The 18,241-nt window shown below is 37.6% G+C and overlaps 1 protein-coding gene across 3 annotated transcripts in view; it reads right to left on the bottom strand.

Annotated features, from left to right (window-relative positions):
* Positions 1–12,591: 12,591 nt before the first annotated feature.
* Positions 12,592–18,241, bottom strand: part of Hnmt (histamine N-methyltransferase) — a 30,331-nt gene continuing 24,681 nt past the window's right edge. For all 3 annotated transcript variants that reach the window (XM_052724888.1, XM_052724890.1, XM_052724889.1), the window contains exon 7: positions 12,592–14,252. In XM_052724888.1, coding sequence (XP_052580848.1) covers positions 13,897–14,252 — 356 coding nt within the window. In that variant the 3' untranslated portion in view covers positions 12,592–13,896. The remainder of the gene's footprint in view (positions 14,253–18,241) is intronic.

Here is an 18,241-nt window from a genome sequence, read left to right as displayed (position 1 = left end):
GAAATGTGTGGATAGATCTCTCCAAATGGGCAAATGATATGAAGATACTTGTGTTCTATGTAAATGTTCAACCAAAGATAACTTCAGCAGAGGAGGAGTTCATTTATCAAGGAGATAAGGTAACCTATTTTGTAGACAGCCAGCTTCTTTCCCCAGCCATCTCTAACACTCCTCTAGTGAGCTCATGAACAAAATGACTATGGCGACAGAGATGGGGGCTACATATGGACTTGAAAGCTCTGTTTCTCAGAAGAATCCTAACTACTAAACTTAGGGTGTGACCACTCTGAGCATTAGAACCATTCTCATTCTTTCTCTTAAACTCCCTGAACTTGATATCTGGTGTTCTTTCTAACCTGTGTCCAAAGAAAGTTAGCCTCTTATCATCGAATTCCCTTGACAGAAACCTGAGAGTTCTCATCATTTTTAATATCTGTATATAAATGTGCATCCTCAATGTGACAACTGGGGACACTATTTGTAACTTATTGTTTACAACTCTATTTAGGGGTATGTAAGTAAGACTAAAGAATATGGGATCAGTTTGTCACAAAAGGCTCAAAGAACGTTTTAATTCTTTAGCCAACAAAAAAAAAAAGTCACAGATTGCTGAATTTTCCTTCAAGCCAAAGGCACATCTATGTACCCGGTTGAGGCTATTTCTATTTCTAATTTACATGGCTTCACAAATGTTCTTTTTCTTTCACTGTAATATTATTAGCCTAAAGGGGACTGTCATGATGTCCCTTACATAAAATGGGGTGGGGGGAACACTTTACCTTTAATGCCTGACATTTATATCTAGTTCTCTTTCTAACATTAAATGTTAAGGCATAAAAATAAGAAAGCTGCAAACCGTGGTTTTACATGGATGCTCTGGTCTATATCTAAACATACTTTTTTCTTGGTGGGGACTGATTGGATCTTACAGATCCCTCCAATGTGACATAAGCTACCAAACTTTTGTTCTTCCTGGTTTTTTAAATGTAAACCATACTTAGAAGGTTTGTTTGTTTGTTTGTTTTTTGTCTAAAGCCCAGTCCTTGGGAACAAAGATGCAGCTCAAAATTGTTGACTTATAACTTAAAAAAAAAAAAACAACCCAGGAATTTAAGATGGAAGCTCCAACAAATCAAGCCAGAACAGCATAAAGGGTGCCCTGGTAATTTATAGTCTACAAGCAGCCCTGGAGTTCATTATCATGATGACAAATGCACTGTCATGGTTAATAGAATATTTCCTGGAGAGGACTTCTTGTTATGCAAGTCAGGTTTAGCATGCCATGCAGCATTATAGCAATAAAGTCTACAAGAATTCACAGTGAACCTCAATTACTAATACATTATAGTTAATGGGAAATATGTGCAGTAAAGATATGGGTTTTTATATGTGCCTTCTGGTATTCTATGAGTCAATGATTTATATTAACATTTTTCAGCATGAAAATGGCATAGTTCTGTAGAAACCCACTTCATTTATAATATGTATTTAAGAAAAATTTGTGTACAATATAAATAAATATACAGCATTAGATATTAATCCATTTATTTATAGTTTTTTATTTTTATTGAACATAATAGTACTCTTGGTTAAAAATTTTTACCATAAAACAGGAGCATAAGAGATAATGTCTTTAAATTGAATCTAAAATTTTTTGTGTTCATTTGTTTGTTTAACTCCATTCTGTAATTAAGAACCCCATTAACATTTGCTATATATTGATGTCTTGTTTGCTTTCAAGTGTTATCATAAGTTAAGAAAATACATAGGCATATATGCTACATTAAGATGAATTTGTAATCCACAACCTTGTGCTATAAAGACCAGAGGCTGTATTATAAATACCTGAGTGACCTGTGTGTATATGTCATATACTCAGACATGTAGATTTAGTCATATTGTGATGGTTAATTTTTATTAATTTGATAGAAACTAGAATAACCTGGGGGAAAGGAACCTTTATTGAAGAATTGCCTGCCTCAGAGTGTCTATAGGGAGTTTTCTTGATTACTGATTGATGTGGAAGGGCATATCCCATTGTTGATGATATTATCCCTGGGAAGGTGAGCCAGAGCTGTATAAGAAAGGTAGCGAGTCAGTAAGATGTCATCTGTGGTCTCTGCTTCAGTACTGTTGTGGGGTATTCACTAGAGAAGAGTGCTCAGACGTGGGTTTAAGCCAATAGAAAGTCTTTAATAGCCAGCCAGCAACTACACTGGGTGTTTGGGATCCCAGTGTAGCTCTGAGCCTTTCTCAGGGTGAGCTTTTAGGCACAAAAACCATGTTCTAGGTTGACATTTTTCAGTTGGCAAGAACAGTTAACCAGAAGCAGAACTACAGAAGCTAAAAAACAAGGTTATTACTTACAGGAATACAGGTGAAAGGTTACTTACAGGTGCAGAAATGATTAAAAAACAGCTGTATCACCAAAGCCCATACCAACGTGGTAACAGCTTACAAAAGCTGGAAACCTAGAGCACACTGGACAGACTTCAGGCAGCTCAACAGCTTGAAGCGAGACCTTTCAAGGTGATTCAGTTGATTTAGACCTCCTCCAGGCATCTAGGCTGGATTTTGCTTATTTTAGGTGGCTGGTCTTGTCTCTGAGACTCTTCTTTGACGCTTAGCTTGTTGGAAAGTGACTCTCAGCAGTCTTTACTGTTTATTCTTAGGGAGGGAGGGCCTAGTGAATCTGATCAGTTTCAGGTACTTCCTAAAACTATTTTGACTATTTCACTTTTTGTCCTAATGAGTTTGACTGAAGGATAAAATGTTTTAGTCTTTGATTAAACTTCTGTACAACACACATACACACAAATCATTTAGGTATGCATTTCCACATTTTAATCACAGTGTTCATCTCTAGGGTATCTATAGGATGACTTATAAAATATCTGGTCTTTAAGGCTGCAAACATGGATCATTTGGTAAAGTGTGATGTATACAAGCATGGGTACCTGAGTTTATAGCCCCAGAATATACCTGGAAACTGGCACATCACTGCATATATGTAATATCAGTGCCAGAAAAAGAGACAGTGGGACTTTGGAACTCCCTGGGCAACCAGCATAACTAAATTGATTAGTTCCAGGATCAGTTAGAGACCTTGTCTCAAAAATAAGAGAGGAAGACACTTGATGTCATCCTCTTGTCTCCACATGCATGCATTTGCATATGAACCTGTACCTACATGAATATATATACAGCAACACATACATACATTATTCACGCTTAAAAAGTTTGAATTCTAAACTAATAAAACATATTTTTGCCTTTTCCCTTTCTAGTGCCTGGATACATTTTTTATAGGTGCCATATGATATCTTGAAAGAGAAAATTTTGGTGCAGACATAAACATCCATGCACTCACTGCTATTCTTATTTGAATAGTCAGTGAACTCATTTTCTCTGAATGATAATGCCTTTAAGAATCATAAAAGCCCTGGTAAGCACTAAACTTGGTCTTTGAAAGGAGGCAATTCTAGAAATGTCAGGTTCTTCTACTTCTTAGCTTATACTTTGTCCAAATCAGTCTCAATCTATCAAATCCCAGGGTTTTATCAGTAAAGTGAAAATAATAATGACTGATTTTTTTATTGTGAAAATTAAATGAAATAGCAAAAGAATTTTATACAGTCTGACACATAATAGACACTCAATTCATTTTCAATAACTTAGAGATACTAGTCTATATAGGTCACCATGATGCTTTGTCAACCTGACGGAATTTAGAGTCAACATGGGAGACATTATTTTGTGTGTTTTTGTAAGGACATTTCCAGCTAAAATCAACTGAATGAATTAAGACAAGACTTTAAAGCAGTCAGTGCTTCCAAATGGGTGCCTGAGGATAAAGCAGTCACTTGTTCTTGCTTTCTTGAGTGTGTGCATCTACTGTTGCTGCTGCCATACTCTACTGTCATCAGACTCTAGCTTTCTGAGTTCCTGTGCTGCTTGAAAGCTCACAGCTCCACCTCAGCACTTTTGAGGCATTCAGTTTTGTACATAGAACAGGGCATAGATGGCCACTGTTTGAATGGCCAGGCCCTCTAGTTCAAGCCAAATTAATAAATCATTTTTCTAATAGTATACATTCTATTATTCTGATTCCTTTAAGGAACCCTGCCCAGGATAGTCAGAAATTATTTATTATTTCTTTATAATCATTAGTATTTATTTTGTTTATTTGTTTTCTGAATTTTTCAAAGGCAGACTCTCACTCTGTAGTTCAAGTGTATCTGGAACTCACTATGTAGCCCAGGCTACAAACTCATGGGGATTCTCCAGTCTCAGTCTCCTAAGTACTCAGATTACAGGTCCAAGCTACTGAACTTGACTTAATATTTATTATTATTAAAAATTTACTTACAATACTCAACATCTTTTGGGTTTGATCCAGAAAAAAATCTTCTGATCTATTTGTAAAAATCAGTTCCTGAAATGTATACATGCTTTAAATTTCAGATGGAACTATAAAATCTGTCTGTCTTCCATATGGTTTATTTTAAGGTTACTCAATACTTCAAAAGCACTATATGGGTAATGTTTACAGAATCTCTCAATGGTAATGTCTCTCTACTTTAAAATGGAACTAAAGACCATAATGAATAGCTATGTCTTCTGCTCAGTGACTATTCACCATTGTGCAAATTAAGCATATAGACTTCAGGTGAATGATAAAATGATTGTACTTCTTACCAAAAACTTGTGGCTCAATTTAAAAAAATAATAACTTCTACTCAAGAAACGATTGTGGTAATATTGTATTCCCCAATATATTATGCACCCTAATAAACTTATCTGGGGTTAGCAAACAGAATAGCCACCAGACAGAGATAGAGGCCAGAAAATGGTGGCACACACGCCTTTAATCCTAACATTCAGGAGGCAGAGATCCATCTGGATCTCTGTGAGTTCAAAGTCACACTGGAAACAGCCAGGCATGGTGACACATGCCTTTAATCCCAGGAAGTGATGACAGGAAACAGAAAGGCATATAAGGTGTGAGGACTGTTAAGCTTTTAGGCTTTTAGCAGCAGTTCAGCTGAGATCCATTCACATGAGGACTCAGAGGCTTCCAGTTTGAGGGTACATCAGCTGAGGAACTGGCTTGTTCTGTTTCTCTGATCTTTCAGTGTTTACCTCAATACCTGGCTTTGGGTTTGTGTTTATTAATAAGACCTTTAAGATTCATGCTACAGGTATCTTACATTCCCGGTGTCTTTCACTTGCTACACAAGTCTAGTCCATTCATTTCTTTTGAACTGTTATGCCCTAGGAAGTCCTCGGTAGCCACTTCTGGTCTGATTTATATGATAATCTTTCTGTTTAACTACCATAGGAAGTCACCAAACCACAATTACAGTTCTTCAGATAAATGAGGCCCTTTTCTGCATCAAGGATTTTGTACTTGGATTTCTTTCTCCACAAGCTTTTCTCTCAAATCTTTATACTGCACTTAAATAAATCTCTATTCACATTATCTTTAATTATTTTAATTTTTTATGTATATTAAGTATTTTGCCTGCATGTATATCTATGTATGACATTTATGCCTGATGCCCTCAGAGCCCTGAAGAGGGTGTTGCAGCCCTGAAACTGTAGCTATAGATGGTTGTGTGCTGCCGTGTGGGTGCTAGGGATCGAACCCAGGTCCTCTGGAAGGACAGACAGAGCTGTTAACGGCTGAGCCATCTCTCCAGTTCTCATTTGATCTTTTTGAAGTCATCTTTTCCCTGACCACTCCACATAGTTTGATATTCTTAGTACTCCTTTTCTTATTAATTTTATTTACCTAAGTCTGTTTTCTTTACTCCACATAGTTTGATATTCTTAGTACTCCTTTTCTTATTAATTTTATTTACCTAAGTCTGTTTTCTTTACTAACAATCAGGTTTGTGAGGTGTCCTAGTTTGCTTTCTTTGCTGTGAGAAACACCTTGAACAAAAGCAACTTGAGGAGGAAAGGCTTTATTTCATCTTCTAGGTTAAAGTCCATCAGTGAGGGAACTCAAAGCAGGAACTTGAAGCAGAAAGCAAAGAGCAACAGCATTGCTTAGTGGCTTACCCTGTCCTCCTCCCGTGTTCTGTCGGCTTTCTGTCTTTCTTTCTTTTTATTGTTTTTATTTATTATTATTATTATTATTATTATTATTATTATTATTATTATTTTGGTTCTTTGAGACAGGATTTCTCTGTGTAACAGCAACAGCTTTGGCTGTCCCGGAACTTGCTTTTAAACCAGGCTGGCCTGGAACTCACCAAGATCTGCTTGCCTCTACCTCCGGAATCTGTCAGCTTTCTTATCCAATCCAAGACCAGAGTGACTGGGACCTTCTCAAATCACTTAGCAATTTTTTAAAATGTCCTAGAGTTGGGCCCACTGGCTGATCTGATCAAGCCCTTCATCACTTGAGGCTTCTGCTTCCCAAAGGACTTGTGTCAAGTTGACTGCTGAAGCTAATTATTGCATGAGGGCAGGAATTTTTCTTTTAATCATTTTTAAAATGTCTATATGCATGTGTGAAGGGTGCACACACATGTCAAGGACAGAGTACAGCTTGTGGGTATCGACTGGTTCTCTCCTCCCACTATTTTATCCTGGAGAATAAGCTCAGATCATCAGATTTAGTAGCAAACGTCTTTAAGTGCAAGACCATCTCACAGGCCTATAAGCATTTTTAACTACAATATTTGCCTTGCTTAGAATAAATTACACATGAAACCCTTAGCAAATATTGGAGAATGTGTTACTGTTTTATGAATGAATAAATAAATGACCAACTGTTTCAGATTAATTATACAAAATTACTTATCAAAGAATTTAACAAATTGATTTCATAGTTTCTCAGAGGAACTGCTCTAATCGATTTCCTGATGACCTGTGAATTGTCATCCATCTGTCTGCTAATATGCTGGCTAGTTTATGTAAAGTGGACACAGACTAGAGTCATTTTGTAAGAAGGAACCTCAATTAAAAAACAATGTCCTCATCAGATTAACCTGTATACAAGCCTGCATTATATTTTCTTGATTTATGATTGATGTGGGAGGACCTAGCTCACTATAGGTGGTACAAGCCCTGGGCTGGTGGTTATGGGTGCTGCAAGAAAACTAGCTGAACCAGCCACCAGGAGCAAGACAGGAAGCAGAGTTCATCAAAGTCTTCTGCGTCAGTTTCTGCCTTCAGATTCCTGCCTCCCTGGATGATGGACTACAAGGTGTTAGGTGAAATAAACCCTTCCTACTCAAGTTGCATGGGATCATGTCTTTCATCAAAGCAACAGAAACCCTAAGATGGCTGACCAACCCTTGGTCATTTAAGCAGGGATGAGATGGAACCACTCCACATGGCACAAAGCATAGACACTTAGGAGACCAGGGACCATGAACTTTAATGGCTTTTCTCTGGTGGCAGGTTGGACTTCCTGAAGTACAAACTGAGCTCACAGAGAAAGCCCTGGCTGAGAATCCCATTTTTAGAAACTAAGTTGGCTCCTCTAAATAATAACCTTTTGTCCTTAATTTTGATTTCTTTAAATTTTCTCTGTATTTTATATTTCTATAAGCAACTAACTATACTTGTGGTTATTATTTTTGAGTAATCCTTGTCAGCCTGCCACTTTATAGGGAGTATTTCTTTAATTTCTGAAGTTTTACCTGAGACAGTTACAATGGGTGTCTTCATTTTTCTTATGACTAACTATGAGGTGATAAAGAATAAATGTGATCTCAAACCACGTAGTTGGTAATCAACACAACTAGGGTTTGAACCCAAGAAGTCAACTGCCATGGCTCCATCTTACTGGGCTACATTATCCATTCACCGAAAGGTAGTCTTCGGTTCTGGTTACCATCTGTGCAGATGCCGGGGTCTGGGCTGACCCCTGAGGACGTGTTTGTATCCAAGGGTCATGCTGCTGCCAGGGCCGTACAGATTGGGGTGGCCTGTGCTGCCACCCGGGGGCCATGGTGACATCCCAAGCTCAAGCTGTGGTCAGGGGCCATGTCTGAGTCTGTCGCTACCGCAGCCAGGATCTGTGTTGAGGTCCATGGATCCTGTTACCATCGAAAACCATGTGACTACTGGGGTCTGGGCCGCCACCTGGGGTCATGTGAGAGTCGGAGAACCATGCTGCTGCTGGGCCCATGCCAATCTGAGGGCCTGCGTAGCCACCCGGGGTCATGGTACCTGCCTCAAGACCCAAGCTGCTGCTGGTGGCCATGTCTAAGTCTGTGGTCCTAGCGCAGATGGTGTCTGTGTTGATGTCCGTTGCCCATGTTAACATAGGGGACCATGCGATCCATGTGTTGACCTTTATGTGTTGAAGTACAAGACTATGCTGAGCTGGCCCGCCTCTCACTGGAGAGATGATCCTGAATCTCACCAGCCCTGGGCTAACAGACCCTAATGGCCCCAACATGGAAGAGCAAGCCCCTGCACAAGGGAAAGCTAGCCTCACCCTTACCATGGGCATGGAAGAGCTGGCTCTGCCCCTCACCTGAGTGGGATGGTCCCAGCAGCCTGGACTAACCAATTCAGCTACCACTCAGGCACACATCCAGGGCTTTTTTTGACTTTGCATTGGCACTCTCCAACATCTACCCCATCTGTGACCTGCTGAAGAGCGTGAAGGGACTGGTCCAGCAGAACCAAGTTGCAGAATCTCCATGACTCTGGGCAACAGCAGGATATCTGAGAGGAGTTTCAGTGAGGGTTCAGTATTGATGGTGTACCAGAAGCCAGGGGCCTTGAACCTGACCAACAGCACATTACACAATGAATATTTGCAAGGAAAGCTGTTTGGACAAAAGGGTCTACTGCATGATGCACAGCAGCTCCTGATACCACCAGGAGGAATGAAGAGGTGATAAGTGAAAAAAAATGAAGGAGAGAATTATTTTATTGTTTGTTTTTCGTTTGTTTGGGTATTTTGTTTGTTAATTAATACTCTTATTTGTATTTTTTAATTTTTTTTTATTATTTCTTTTTAAGTTTTCCTTTGGAGGGGCATTACAAAGGTGAAGGACAGATACAGCAGGACTGGGAAATAAGTGGGATTGGGGTGCATGATGTGAAATTCCCAAAGAATCAATAAAAATTATGTTTTAAAAAGTAGCCTTTATTTTTCTTAGAAACCATTCCGATGAGGTAAACATATATAATTTCATTTTTATTACATTTTTGCTTATTTGTGATACTGAAGATCAAGCTCATACTTATACAAGGCAAGCACTCTACTAACAGGACTATATATAAAAATTGCTTATATGACAAAATATAGTAAGTATTCTTATTAAATAAATATTTGAAAAACACTAAATATACACTTTGATTGTTAATCCCACTGGTCAATGAGAAGACCACTACCACAATTTAAAACCAAATTTGAATCAAGTCTTTATTAAATACTGACCAGGTTGACTTACTCTGGCCAGATCATACCCAGGTTCACAGGGAAATGGCCCTGAGTCATTTCAGTTTGCAGGGACTGAAAAAGGCCAAACCCGCAATTCACAGTATTTCCCATGAGATCCAATTAGGAGCAAGTATATTTCCTGCCTGTGAACCTCCTGCCCACATGTGATCAAGAACATCTGGTATAGTTGGGTCAAACAAACTTGTTTAGGGGAGTGAAAACATGTGGCTTGTTATCTCTCATAAACAACAGCCTCCAGCATTTCAGGAAGTATCTGTCCTTGGGCAAAGGGGATTACAGGTTAGAGGCATTTTTGTTTCATGTTTCATACTCTTAGGCACAGTAATTAAAACTTAAAATATAACTTTGGCTCTCACAGGTTTTACATAGTTTTATAGACCATGAACATTAATTCTTTATGAATTTTCCATTTCATTATATGAATGTAGAGATCACTTAATTTTTCTTATCTCATGGTAGAAGAGGCAATTATAGACTGCAAATTTTTCAAGAAAATATCAGGCCTTAAAATACTGTGTACCACAGTATATTTTCTCTCTTTGGATTTTGACATAACCTCTAAGGGCAAGTGCCATAAAGAGTCCTAGGTAAGTTCAAATCTATACTAATTCTAGGGAAAACAATTCAATTTGGGTAGAGGGTATTATTTCTCTTTAAAATGTTTCTATTTTTCTTATTTCTTTTTTGGTTTGCTTTTTGTTTGTTTGTTCTAGGGATCAAACTCAGGGCCTCAAGTATGCCTTTCCATTGCTCTAGCACCTGTTTAATTTTTTATGCCATATTTACAACACTGAGCTAAACACACAAAGTATAAGGTAGATGGTTCCAAAGAAAAGGATTCATCAGCCATCCTGTCTATCACCTACCATATGCAAGGTACCATGCTACAATGAGATTCATAACGATATACAAAATACCACTCTAATGTGTTTTTTAATCTTAATCATAAAAGCAAACTTGGAAAGTCAATATATGACTACCCCATATCTTTTGTAATATCAGATAATACAGGAAGAAGTCAATAGTTGCATCCTCTGAAACTATATGGCCTTCTATTGTGACTGGGCACCACAATGCAAAGGTTGTTTCATTTTGTATTCTTGCTGAGGCCATTTCAGGTTTAACTAGAATTTGATCTCCTTGATGGAGAATCCTATAGGAAATATCCCAACTCTATTCTAGGAACCCAAGGTCAGGATGTCCTAGCTAATTTGTCTTAAGCCTGTTTGTGCAGAACCCCCTACAGCTAATGACTTAAGTTAGCTGCTTCTGTTAAACTGCTAGCTTCTGCAAAGTCCAACCCTCTAACCCATTGTAGCTGCTGACTGAGGTGTTACGATGTGGGTTTTGCCTTTAAAAACCCTGTGCTCAAGACACTCAGAGCCACACCTAGGTCACCCAAATACCAGGGTGTGGTCCCAGCCAGTTTGAAAAAAAGACTTTCAGTTGGCCATAAAGCTTGAGTGGTCATCTCTGGTGGGCTAACTGTAACACTGTCACTGAGTTTTAGGCATGTGTAGAGATGGTTTTCTGTTTAAAACAGTATCTAATAAACCAGGCACAGTGGCTTACCTTTGTAAATCTCAACACTCAGCAGGCTTGCCATGAGGTGGAGGCCAGCCTAGTTTACACAGTTAAAGACAGTCTGATCTACAAAATCAGAGTCTGTCTTACAAATACAAAATAAGACAAAAAAAAATTTTTTTAAAAAGGAAAACAAGCCGGGCGGTGGTGGCGCACGCCTTTAATCCCAGCACTCGGGAGGCAGAGCCAGGCGGATCTCTGTGAGTTCGAGGCCAGCCTGGTCTCCAAAGCGAGTTCCAGGAAAGGCGCAAAGCTACACAGAGAAACCCTGTCTCGAAAAACCAAAAAAAAAAAAAAAAAAAAAAAAAAAAAGGAAAACAAAGAAGGCTTGTATGAAATAATCTATGTGAGAAAGTTACAAATCACCATACTTTATTTTTTTATTTTTATTTTATGTATATTGGTGTTTGGTTTGTGTGTATGTTTGTGTGAGGGCAGTCTGATCCTCTGGAACTGGAATTTTACAGACAGTTGTGAGTTGCCATATGGGTGCTAGGAATTGAACCCAGGTCCTCTGGAAGAGCAGCCAGTGTTCTTAACCTCTGAGACATCTCTCCAGCCCCTCACCATGCTTTATTAAGCAAATTAAGAGTATATATATATATTTTTTAAGTATATTGAGTCCTCTAGCCAGCTGACCAAAAGCAGGCTTGTGCCTATGGAAAAACATCATACCTGGTGCAGGCCAGGGTGTCTTTACAAATATAACATTTGACTTGTGAAACATCAAAAGGCCAGTCCTCCAGAGGAATCAAAATGTTTTTATATATCAGAACCTTTCCTCAGCAGGGAAGGAGGGCCTTTTTAGTGTTGTAAAACACTTACCAGATGAAGGAAAAGCCATTTATTTACAAGAAAATGGGGCTGCAAAGGGAGGAGGTACAGTCAGGGCAATTTGACTTTTCTTAATCGAAAATTGTATACTTCCATTATATTAAACTAAAGCAGATGAGAATTTATTTATCCTTGCATTTTCTAGAAAAAGCCTATAGGGATGAGAAAAAGGCCAGATTTATAAATAACAATCTGTGAGTATATCTATTTCCATCATTAAATAGCATGTCCATTCTTTTTTTTTTTACAAAAGGCCATAATTGCTCTAGAGTCTTGAATTCTGTCTTTGTGTTGAAGTTGCCCCATCCCCATCAATCATTCTTGAATCACAGATTGACTCTAATCATTCACTGGTCTTACTCAGGAATCTTCTAAGTAACTATCATTTATTTATTTTATTTCATAATTAAAAAAATGATAAAGTTAAGAAAATATGTCAATGTAAGTCAGTTTTTACTGATTATAAACAAAGCTTATTTGGTAGTATAAACAGATTGTAAGCCATAGAGATGAGCTGTGGTTAAGAAGGGGCACAAACTCTTCAAAGTTGACTATCCTAAAACATAAAGTGATAATGCTATCATGAGAATGACAAAACACCATCCATGAATCAAGGCTTCTGCACTGTAAAAATCACAGTTCCACGAGCTATTAAGATCTTTCTTTTACTGTTTTGCTTTCTTTTTCTTGTTATAGAAATTATTTATGTATTATGATCAATCCACATGAGTCTATTAAATGGATAACGTAATTTATTAAGATATTAATTGAGGAAATACACTCGTGATTACAGAACATAGTAGACAGCAGAAGTCATCCTCTGATCTGACCTGGAGCGAATCCACCTTGCAGGCAGGAGCAGGGAGAAGGGTCATGTGACCCTTCTCCAACTCCTTATAAGAAGTCATGAAGCACTGCCTCCTTTGGGCCATATAGCCCAAAGTCATGGACAGAGCAAATACCACTACATTTATGAATTATTACTTATTTTCTGACTTAAAATATATTATCCTTATAAGAATAACAGAGGGTTATTTAAAATTAAAAAATAAAACAAGAATATCAAATAAGTCTCCCAAAATTCTCTCAAATCCTACTGTCCAAAGTTAACTTTGGAATGAAGTTATGAAATTTTTATAAAACTATTTGTATTTTAAACTTTATAAGACCCTTTAAAATGTTTCAGAAACTAAAACTGAGAAAAGGAAAATGTGAACTAAATTGATTCACACAAAATGTAGTTTCAGTATATCAAAAAGAGAAAAGATGGTTATAGCTTAATGTAGAAAAAGCACATGACAAAGAGCCAATTTTGTAATATTTTTAAAGATTTATTTTATTCTTAATTATGTGTGTGGGAGGGGTATGTGCACATAAGTGTTGATGCCTGCAAGGCCAGAATATGGCATCAGATTCTCTAGGGCTGGTGTCACAGTCAGTTGTGAGGTGTAGGATATGCATGCTGAAAACTGAACCCAGGGCTTCTGGAACAACCATCCCACCAGCCTCTAATTTTATGATGATATTAATAAAAGGTATGATAGAAATTACCATAGGAAAAAATAGAAAGACAAACACTTCTTTAAAAGTGGAGATATATTTACCTTTTATAATGAAAGAATCAATAAATGTTATTTTGCTATTATTCAAAATACAGATGGCACATATTTTATTACTATTCTAAGAATTTCCAGTACAATAGGATAATGGAAAGAAGTTTATTATCAGTAAGCCAATGATATTCAAGCCATATGTTTCCAGTTAGGTAGCACTTAGCCTGAATGCTTTGTTTCAAGGACAAGCGATAACTGGAAGTAGCCCACATGATTCTGGTGGAAACTCAAGAATGTCTTGAAAATTTGTAGATTTCATTTATAAGAGAAAAGATTATATCCTTATTCTAAGATTAATTTTAACTTTAATACATAAATATGTGTTTGATATGTAAATTCAATATGTAAATAAACAGAAAATTGTTCAAAAGAATGGTGTTCTGAACAATCACCATTGTTTGTTTTGAACACTCTTATGATTTATATTTATGCCTCAACTACTATAAAACTCAGATTATTGTTAAAAAGTACCTTCCCCTCTTTCTTAACACTAAATTCAGGTTCTTGAAGATCTTTCATAATTTCTGCTTTGAGATCCGGTGGTGCTGTTTTGTTAAAGTTGCAGGTTTCTGTCAAAAAATCCCAAAGCAGCTCTCCATTTTCATTACCATCAATAAAACAGTCTGTTATGTCCATGGTGGACAAAAGGTCAGAACATTCATACTTAATCCCCAGGTCGTCCAGTATCTGAGTGAGATCAGAGGATGTGACATACTGGCAGAGGTCATCTCTGGGTAGGCGGGATCCATACTTTTTCCATAGCTTGTCCCAGCCACTAGTTCCTATGCAAAAGAACAAAGTTCATGTTTTCTTTATTTTTTTTCTTTCATTTAGCTTCTTATAGTCATTACACTAGACATTTAGAATGGATCAACCAACAAAATAATATTCATATCCTTTGTGGAGCTTAATTTAAGTAGCATAACAAAAGCAGGGAGAAAATTAGTTAAATAAGTAACTAAATATATATCGCATGATGTAACGTGTAAATGAAAAACAATCAAAGACATTTAAGCACCACTGTTTTACCTATGGTGATCACAGAGTCTGTTTAATATGGTGACATTTGAGCACAAATCAGACAGCAACCATGCAGACATCACAGGGAAGGTTACTCCAGTTGGAGACAACAGCTACAAAGGATTTGAAGCAAAGCAAGGCTGGTACAGTTAAGAACTGACCAGGAAGCCAAGAAAATTGGAGTTGAATGAGCAAGGGGGAGAAGTGAAAACACATCAGTGAAATATTTTAGTCTACAACACTCTTCATTTAAAACAAAATTCAAGTATTTTGCACTTATTTCTCTTCTTTTTCATTTCATTTTTCATACTGATAATCAAAAAGTTTTGCTAGTTACCACTAAGTGAATATTTACTGAGCTGGAACTGCTTATAACAGAAGCATAGCAACACAGAAGAAAACATAAGATCAATTATAGGACACTGACCACTAAGTGACCCAGTTTTATTCTAATTTCAACCTGTCTTTCTTTCCTAATAGTTCCTCCTGTTTATCCCACATGGTTTTGTCTGACTATCCCCATATCCAGTATATATGCCCGTGAGAATGTATGTTCGTATTTCACTGAGGTTTTGATTTCAGTGTAAACACATGCAAATGCAGTTTCTGTGTTCTGTATGTAGTCATTCTTAGATGAATCATAGTCCCCTCTTTTGGGTGGACTTTTAGAACCTTGTAGTTCTGGTATCACAAAACACAAATAAACAACTATTCAGTTGAATCCAAACATGCGTTGAGCATTTTCTGTGCACCCATGGCTTCACAATGGTATAGTAATAGACTGAGAGGCGAAGGCACTGACCTTTACTCTCCTGAGTTCATGACAGCCTCTGATGTGAAGCAGCTGTGGTGATATACTGTGTACCCAACAATAAAGCTTGTCTAGGTTTATTATTTTAGACAAAAAAGGGAAAATGTGGTGATATACTGTGTACCCCAATAAAGCTTACCTGGGGATCAGAGGACGGAGCCAGCCACTAAATTAGACATAGAGGCTAGGCAGTGGTGACACACACCTTTAATCCTATCACTCGGGAGGCAGAGATCCATCTAGATCTCTGTGAGTTCAAGGCCTCTCCGAGACACATGAGAGAAACAGAGCCAGGCAGTGGTGACACACGCCTTTAATCCCAGGAAGTAATATGGCAGGACACAGAAAGGTATATAAGGTGTGAGGAAACAGGAACTCACTCTCTTGAGGCTGAGGATTTCGTAGAGGTAAGCTAGTTGCTGGCTGTTCTGCTCCTCTGATCCCTACATAAGCTTTATTGGGGTACATAATGTATCACCACAAGCAGCAGGAAAGCCCCAGGGCAGTGATGGGGGAGGGGGTTACTCAAGATACTTGGGATAAAACTATAGCCATTTACTCCGTGTTTCCAATTGTTACGTGTGAGAGAGTATGGCTGGGGGAACTAGAAACAGCCTAGTTGACTAACTGAACTGGTGAAAAATGACCAACATATTGGGCAGTACTATTTCTCTCCTCAGATTGAATATCTTCTTTAACTGGAAAGCAAACTATTAGAAAGGTAATTTTTCAAAAATATTTTAATTTATATTTAATTAATCTATTTACTATTTCTCACAAATATAAGCAAATTTCTCAAAGATTTTTTTTCTTGTTTTATTCAGTGGTTCCTTTAAAAAGAAATTAATGTGACATTTCTTCTCCATGGTAAAACCCTCTTCCAAGAAATAGTGATTATGGTAATAGGAAGACCATATCTGAATCGAAGTTTAATGAACTGAACACTCTTAGGTGTTCATTCTCATTTCTAAAACTATATTGATTAAAAATGCTTACCTCTTTCAGACAACAATATCCTATTCTTCAGCCAGTAGTAAGAGCTTGTGAGCTACTTATAAAAAAGTGGAAATTATTTCTACCATCTGAAGTACTCTGAGTAAATAATTTCTTACTCAAAATTCTTTTTAAAAAACGTTGTCTTTACTGTCTTTTTGGTTCCATATAAAAGCATGCAGTGCTCATCTCGATCCCATGTATGGATAAATACAAGTAACATGGGTCCAGGTGTTGACAAATAGCCTAAAGTTAGCTAAGGCTTGGAAGCAAAGTTCATACGTGTAGGAAGTACACTAGGATTCATACCCCATGTGTCCTCACACCTTTTCCTGGGCCTGTTTTGTTTTCAGATTTGTTGATGCCAATCACCCATGGGTTACAATAACTCTATGCTGCAGCCAGGAAACCACTGTGTCTATCAAGGTGCTTGGTCAATTCGAAAATGCACATGAATAATTAGACCATATTTTAAACCATATAATGCTTTATTCTTATTGTCAAATACATAGAATTCAAATATTTAACTGCTCAAAATGTCAGATCCACTAGTAAACTGTTATTAATATGAAGTATGTCAATTCAGGATAAATTTCTGTTCAGAATAGTGTTTCTGTTTTATTGATGCAGATCATACAGGTAGTTTCCCACAACATTGAAAACCAAGTTTACTGTTATAATACAAAGTACTTTATACCAAGTGTCCTGATTTAGACACAGGTTAGCAGAAAAGATTCACGTTACATAATCCCTTCAAAATGGAAAATGAGACCTTTCCCACATAAATGAATAATTTCAACTAACTAGAGGTAAAAATAGAACATCAGAATATCTGCTTTGGGGAATCAGTTGTATGCAAGAGTTCCTGGCTCTAAACCCTCACATGAAGTAACGCCCAAAATTATAAGCAAAAACTCATCTGCCATTTTAAAAATGACTCCTTATATGTGAAGACAAATTCTGTGGCACACAGTTTCAGTTCATGGAGCTGTTGTCTGGTGATGGTGATACTGACTGTGGTGTATTTAGAAACAAGCCATCAAGCAACAAGTGGACAATCAATGAAACCCATGGAGGAACAACTGCAGAGACAGGGCATGGCTTCAGGTGCCCATGAGACTGGTAACTTTGAATCCAACCTACACTGCACAGTGAAAGCTTATGAGTGACCTTAATGTCAATGTTTCATTTTCTAACTTTAAACTATGTGTCAACACCCTGGAAGTAACAAACTAATTAAAAGTCCTTTCTGAAAAGTAAAACAAATAGATCATTTTATAGTTATGTTTTAAAAAAACTATATTGAACTGTGTTGCTACTGGCTTCAGAAATGCAAATTTAGCCAAGCAGTGGTGGTGTAAGCTTTTAATCCCAGCACTTGGGAGGCAGAGGCAGGTGGAACTCTGTGAGTTTGAGGCCAGCCTGGTCTACAGAGCGAGACCCAGGACAGGCACCAAAACTACACAGAGAAACCCTGTCTCAAAAAACAAACAAACAAAAATGCAAATTAATAGCATCCAAAATATTTAAAATTTTATTTCCTTATTAGTAAACTCAAAGATGGGGGAAAGACATTCAAATGACATAAAGCGGGTAAACACAATCCATGTCCTTGTTTGCTCTCATGTTAAATAGACTATCCTTTGAACTTTCTGTCCTGTAAAACAGATGTGGTGCTGCTTGGTTTTTAATAACTTGACACAAGTCTAGACACACCTTGGAAGAGGGATTTCCAATTGAGGAAAATCCTCCATCAGATGAGCCTGTGGGCATGTCTGAAGGACATACTTTTTTAAATTGTGAATTAATGTAGGAGGGCCCAGCGTGGATGGTGCCATCGGTAGGCAGGTGGGCTCAGAAGCATGCCAGCCAGCACACTCCTCCATGTCTCTGCTGCATTTCCTACCTCCACGTTCCTGCTTTGTGTTCTTGCTTTGACTTCCCTGA

Source organism: Peromyscus californicus, unplaced genomic scaffold (genome assembly GCF_007827085.1).
Source record: "Peromyscus californicus insignis strain IS unplaced genomic scaffold, ASM782708v3 Scaffold_7__1_contigs__length_154581171, whole genome shotgun sequence".
Classification (NCBI taxonomy): domain Eukaryota; kingdom Metazoa; phylum Chordata; class Mammalia; order Rodentia; family Cricetidae; genus Peromyscus; species Peromyscus californicus.
The sequence above is the reverse complement of the archived record's forward strand: the minus strand, read 5'-3'. Positions and strand labels throughout refer to the sequence as shown.